This window comes from Olea europaea, chromosome 19 (assembly GCF_002742605.1).
Source record: "Olea europaea var. sylvestris chromosome 19, O_europaea_v1, whole genome shotgun sequence".
Taxonomy (NCBI): domain Eukaryota; kingdom Viridiplantae; phylum Streptophyta; class Magnoliopsida; order Lamiales; family Oleaceae; genus Olea; species Olea europaea.
Window position 1 is genome coordinate 3,898,501 of NC_036255.1, and position 6,726 is coordinate 3,905,226.

General features: G+C 36.3%; 1 protein-coding gene and 1 non-coding gene across 2 annotated transcripts in view; one reads left to right on the forward strand and one right to left on the reverse strand.

Moving 5' to 3' along the window:
* Nucleotides 1-2,233: 2,233 nt before the first annotated feature.
* Nucleotides 2,234-2,305, reverse strand: TRNAW-CCA. The gene has a single exon. It is a non-coding gene; the product is annotated as a tRNA-Trp (tRNA).
* A 2,156-nt stretch (nucleotides 2,306-4,461) lies between these two features.
* The window catches only part of LOC111368546 (tobamovirus multiplication protein 1-like), a 25,364-nt gene continuing 23,099 nt past the window's right edge, over nucleotides 4,462-6,726 (forward strand). The window contains exon 1 of the mRNA XM_022989838.1: nucleotides 4,462-4,813. Coding sequence (XP_022845606.1) covers nucleotides 4,658-4,813 — 156 coding nt within the window. The 5' untranslated portion in view covers nucleotides 4,462-4,657. The remainder of the gene's footprint in view (nucleotides 4,814-6,726) is intronic.

Consider the following 6,726-nt stretch of genomic DNA (forward strand, 5'->3'; position numbering starts at 1 on the left):
CATCTCTTAAAATCGACCCCATTAAATTTTTCAGGTTTCTCTCCGTGAGGAACATGAGTTGAACCAGAAGGACCAGACATCGTCGGCATTACAGTAGCCACAGTTGGCGTTACAGTCACAGCAGGGGGAATTGCATTGGTCCCAACAGTGTTAGCCATTTCTGTTTTCATAACAGAAGATCAACCAGTCAGAATTTATAAATTAAAATTCTGCAGAATATTAATTTTATATACACAAGTACAGTTTATGGAAAATAGTTTATACAAAACTAAAAACGTCTTAAGATTGTTGGTTAAAATATTAAAATTTTGTATGAAACAGATTTTCCATGAATGATTTGCAGAAGCAGAAAATGATTTGCAGAAAATGACTTGTAGAAACAGTAAAGCAGACTATTATGTTCGAAAAATTATGAAAAGAAAGAAGTCCAGAATTCGGAAGGAGGATGATCGAGGCGAGAACTAGGCTCTCTGTCCTTAAGACGTTTTTACCCAGTCACACGGTGCTTACGGTATGTGGTAAAGCGTCTCCCAAGATACAACGATCACACTTGCAGAAGCAGCACTTCGACTGCAAGACAACGAACCAGAACGAATGAAAATACTCTCTGCAGACTGATGCAAGGAAGAAGAGATGTATGATATATGTATGCAGGAAATTTTCGTGTGTTTTTTTGTGTTGTATGAGGACTATTCAAATAGAGGAAGAAAGTTGACGGTTTTGGACAGTTTCCCTCACGCCACTTAATGCATAGTTTCTTCGAACTGATGGGTCGGTTAGTAAACTGTCAAAGGGAGGGAAAAAAAATTAAATTCAATTTTTTTTAAACCGAAAATAAATAAATAAAATTGAATTAATTTTAATCCAGGCCCACACCCGACCCGACCCGGCCGGTCGGACGGACGGCGGCGACGCGCGCGCGCGCGTGGCCTTTGGACTAGCAACCTATATGGGATTGGAACATTTTCCCAATTCTTTCCCATTTATCCTCTTCTTTATTATCCAACTTTCAACCATAATTTCTCATTCATATTGAAATGGTTTTTCACAATTAAATATTCTACACTCATCTACTCGGAACGTAGAATTTAATTGAACATTAATCTTGATACATCGAACATCGGCTCCCACTTAAAATTGTGGTCAAAGTTGACCCAATAGACCCACCATTTCCAACACCAACTTTTGACATTAATAATGTTGTAAATACTAAACCTTTATTGCTCTGTGAGACGATTGTTGACCATTGCTAATATGACGTTGTCACATCAGTAATGGGTAACATAATTTCTATCCAAAATGGGTAGGAGGTTAATTTTGGTTTAGTTAGACGATGTTAATAAAGAAGGAATAAAACTAAAATGTCCTAGGTAACCTTCATTCCCAGTCAAGGAATAAAGGCGCCATTAGCTGGTGATTCGATAGTTACAATGATGTTAAACTTCACGCTCTTCACTCCGAATAAGTCACGCTCATAGACACTATATAAACCAAGCAAGCATCAACTGAGCCCACTACTCAAAACCTCTTACTCTTCTTTACCTTCATTTATATATACACAAATAAATGCTATATAAACACCATAGCCTGATCTAAATATGGCTGGATGGATTCCAGTGGAGGTTGGCACGCCTGGCACTGTAGGATCGCTGCTGAAGAGGGAGATTGAATATTTCAAAAGACTCGAGTCAGAACGATTTGAAATGAGTTGCTTTAAATCTGAGAGGCACATTGGAGAAGTAAGATCTGGTAGAGGTAATTCGAGGCCTGGTTTCAAGTTCTTCCCTTTAAGTTGGACAAAGAAGAAGAGAAGAAATAATGGAATCCGGCGGAGCTTCGTGGATCCTGGAGAAATAAGTGAAATTCCGAGGTTCAGTTACAGAAATCTCAACGCTGATTCTAAGAGATTTGAAGGTCTAAATGAGTAAATTCCTTAAAAAAAAAAAAAAAAAAAAAAAAACTCTTCTAATGCTCTGGGGATATTGTTCGTTGTCTCTTGTTTCTGTCAGCATCTCTACCTCTTATTTTATTTTTTTATGCCTTCTATTATTTAGAACAATGAGGGGATGATTCTTAATTACTCCTAATCTCCCTTTTCTTCCCTTCTATTGTGTTTATGAGTTTTACACATTCAACTTCTTGTGGAGTAATTCCAGTCACTATGATCCAGGAAGGAAAAAGAAAAATTTGCATATTTCAGTAAGAAAAAATTATTACGGATGAATATGGGAATTGAACCCGACGTGAATCGAACACGCAACCTTCTGATCTGGAGCCAGACGCGCTACCATTGCGCCACGGATCCGTTATTGTTTTGATAACTGATTTCGCATTTATTTATAATTATATGTATAAATGCTTCTATAGTCTGTTCAGGTCCGAAGCTTTCGTTTTTAATGCATATTGATCCCTGCGGAATTTCTAATCAAGTGATCAACTATTAAAGTTTGTGTTTGGCATGTTTGTTCTCCCTAAGCTGAACTGGTCGACACCATCTTCTCATGACTCCATTTCATGTTCATGACATGAGACGAGCTTTATAAAATGACAGTATATTAAACTTTACGAATAGGGTGATATTGTGACTGTGTAACTCAATTTAAGACTTCAATCCTAAATTAGCTTAACCTTTGATTATGGGTGCTTAAACGTTCTAATTTAATATTTTGAAATAAAACACTATTTCTAATCTCAAATTTTAGAATTGCACATCAATTATGCACTAGCGACAGAGTTGATGAGCAAATTTAAATTATGTTGTCTATGATATAGCTTCTAGAGATACTAATATATTTATTCATTTAATTTTTTTTTCTTTTAAATGTTCTCTCAAACACATTGTTGATTCATTTATAAATGATCAATCTTTATTTTCAACTGCATCTATTAATAGATATTTGACGCAAAACCTAATTTATTTTTAACTCTCATCACCAGAAACTTAAACGATAAAAAACTAATAAATTTATTTAGTTAAGTTGTATAATCAATGTTATCTAATTCAACTTACGTCGTATCTCATCAGACATGTTGTCGTAGTTTATTATCTAAGAATTTAATACACTACCAAAAAAATTAATAGTAAATGCTCTAATTAAAAAACAACAATATTTTTCATTATCTCCTATATATGCTTGTCATTTAGCGTCCCTTAAATATTTGACTTACATACAAAAGGCACGTGAGAAGAGAAACAATTAAAAATTATAATTAAGCTTATGACGAACTCATTCAATCAAATAAGTATACTAATCAAAAGAAAAATTTGCGACGGAGATCTTAAATCTTTCAAAAGATTGTAAATAGTTTTCAAATTAAATGTGACAAATATGTCCCAAATTTTTTTAAAAAGTAATTAAAACAAGAGAAATTTACATCGAAAGTCTCAAACCTTTCAAAAATAAGGTTCCAAAACTTTAGTAAATGTCACAACCTCAACCCCTAACCCACTCTACCCCACCCATGAAATAAACCTCCCCGCCTTAGTTGGTGAGCCTCAAAACAGCCGCTATCGTGGACCTCATTTTTCACATTCCTATCAATTCCATTTTCTCCTTCTAACAAGAACCTTTAAAGAACTAGGGAAAAAATAAGATAGATAATTTCTCTTCAAAATCAAAAGTAGCAATGATAGTGCTCCACCCACCAATGAATGTATGTTAGTGTTTACTCGTTGTATTGGGTGGATTTGGAAAAAATGAATGTTTTTTTTTCCTCATATTAATCTTTTGATCAACTAGCACATTTTTAGATGAAAATTGTTAGGTTTTTTCGAACCATATTTATTAAGGATTTGAGATCGTATTGAATATTGTTGAAAGGTATGGGACCTTCGATGCAAAGTTCCCTTGTTTAAATTAATTAAAGGTTAAAATATCATTTTGCCATTTTTGGAACTTATCAAAATACAATCAAACACTTGAATTTTGTTCAGCTAATGAAATTTTTAGATGAATATCGTCCAGAGTTCCTAGGATATATTTTTAAAATGTGGAAATGTATCTACGACGATTTAAATGTTTAGACCTATCTTCATTTGTTTTGAAAAGTTTAAGCTCTCGTTTGGTTCTGAATTTTACCCCAAAAAGTCAATTTTTTTATAGTTACTTACCAAAATCAATCGTCATTTTTTACTTCTTCACTTATAAGTGGGACCACTTTTCTCACTAATGATAAAAAATTGATTTTCAAAATTATTATCGAACATGTCCTAAAACTTATATTGCAAATTTTCCAAAATTAAACTAAGCAAACAATTTCTTCACAATATTATAAACCAAACTTTATTTTCTATCCTTATAGTTTTGTCATTTGAGAGATAGAAACAAGCTCCTTTGCATTTGTGGTCGATATTATGCATGGGAGAATATCCGTACCCATAATTTCAAACAAATCTTTTAGTTTCCTAAAGAACCCATAGAAGCTTTGGCGTGTTATACCAAAGAATGCCATTTACGCCGTCTCAACCGTCCTCGCCCGCCAAATAAACCCCACCTCTCTCTCTCTCTCTAAATTTATTATCTCTCTCTATAGATATGATTTAAGTCGTGCAAATCCTGCACGTTTTAAAGCTCCTAGTCTCTTTCTTCTTCGATTTGATTTTCTCTACTTATTCATTAATAAGAAGTTTAATTTGGGAGAAGAAAGCTGAGCTAAAATGACTAGAATGCTACTAAGCTTTCTGCCGATTGATACCGGAATCGGAGGACTGCCGTTGAACTGGTGGGATGAAATCAATGAATCGGTCAAATGGCAAGACGGATTATACTTCACTCTATGTGCTGCTTGTGGCCTCGTTTCCCTCGTTGCCGTTGTAAGTAAAAAACATTATTATTATGTTACTTTATCTTGTAAATAAATAATATATGAGTGCATTAGAATGTCCATTAGAATTAGAATGTGTTGTTGAAAATGAAGTTTGACCACATATGAATAATTTATAAATTTGCTGAACTAAGACTTTGTTTGAGTTGCAAATCTGTGGTGCGTGCAACTTGAGATGAAAATTGAATGTTGTTGACACATAAAAATTCAGCCCAAATCGAACGGCCCAAGGAGTGAAGCCCAATTGGAGGATCCCCAAATCAGATAGCCCAAAGAACGAAACCCAATCAAACAAATCAAGATGAAGGCCTAAATAGGGAGGCCCAAGAACGCGGTAACGCCATCGCCCAAATTTGCAAGTCGCCCAGAATCTGAGCGAATGGAGTGCCATACAGTTGCCCAAAGCTGTTACTCTATTCTCGCCCAAACCTTCAAGTCGCCCAAAATCTTAACAAACATAAAGCGTTGTGGTTATCAAGAAGTGCAGTTATTAAAGCAGCCCTATCACGTTCCACGATTCAAGGAATTCAATCGAAAGCGGTTGAACGATGAAGAGTAATGGCAGCAGTTAAAAAAAGACAGTTTTCATGACAAGTTGGCCATTACGAGAAAAGTGGGCAGTTATAGGACGATCAAGCAGTTTTTAGGCGGTTGATCACAAAGAGATCGTCCATGAAGTATAAAAGGGAGAAAAAACATAGAGCAAGGGACCGAATCAAAAACTCTCGAACAGAGAACATGTAATTTTAATTTCCTTAGCTTAGACTTAAACACTTTTTTTAGTAACTCGTGTGCTTGCGCCCTTTGGAGGCACATTGTTTTTAATTTTCAATCGTAAAGTCATCGCCGATAAAAGAACACCCCTTTTGGGATTTTGTCTCAAGAGGTTTGTCTCTTACACAATCGTCTGATCCTTTTTAATTGTTAGCGACTAACCCGCGCGAAACAATTTGGCACGCCCAGTGGGACAGTGGTGTTTGGTGTTGAAAGTACAAAAGGTGAAACAATATGCCTCAGAGATCCGATAAGGAAGCAGCAAGTCAGGGAGGAGTCCTGATCGAGCGATATGAAGAGCAGCATGCCTCTCCACAAACAGATGGACAGAATCAAAGCAGTAATAGTCGTTATGAACCAATGACGGAGTTGAGTCCTCGAACCATGCGTGCATTACTTGGAGAACTCACACAAGACGTTGTTGAACAGGTAAATCTTCGAAATATTCATAATATGGAAAGATTTACCCAAAATGGGAATGCACACTATGACAATATGGCCAAACAACTAAATACTTTGAACGAAACAATGAATAAGTTAGTAGGCCAAATATGTCAACCGGTTATACCTCTTGCAAATCACTTTCAAACTAAGACAATTGTGGGACATAATCCCTCAGTCCGAAATCCGAATCAAGAGGTAGAACCACTTTCTGGTCCCTCCACTTCAAACCAAGGGGGTACTGCAGTGCCAAATCAGAACAATGATAGTGGTACGCCCAACTTGGGGGGTAATTCAAACATAAGAGATAATGTCATAAACAATGGACAGCACACCCCACGTGTTAATGAGGGAATAGATGTTCAGGCTAATGGTAATGGCCCTAATCATGGTAACTTTGTTGCCAATCAAGGACAACATCAGGTCTCATGCAAATCAACCGGTTAACCAGCCTGTAGGAATTCCATATGATCTCAACGTCATGTTGAGGAATCAGATTATGGAAATCGTACAGGATCAGATGGCTTTTGGGGTGCGTCCCGTCATTAGGCCGACGTACACAAAGTCATATCCTGATTGGGTAGACCAAGCATATCCATGGCCTAGAGGGTACAAAGTGCCAGAATTCTCACTGTTTACCGGTTTAGGAGAGGTGTCTACTCTAGAACACATAGGGCGATTCACATT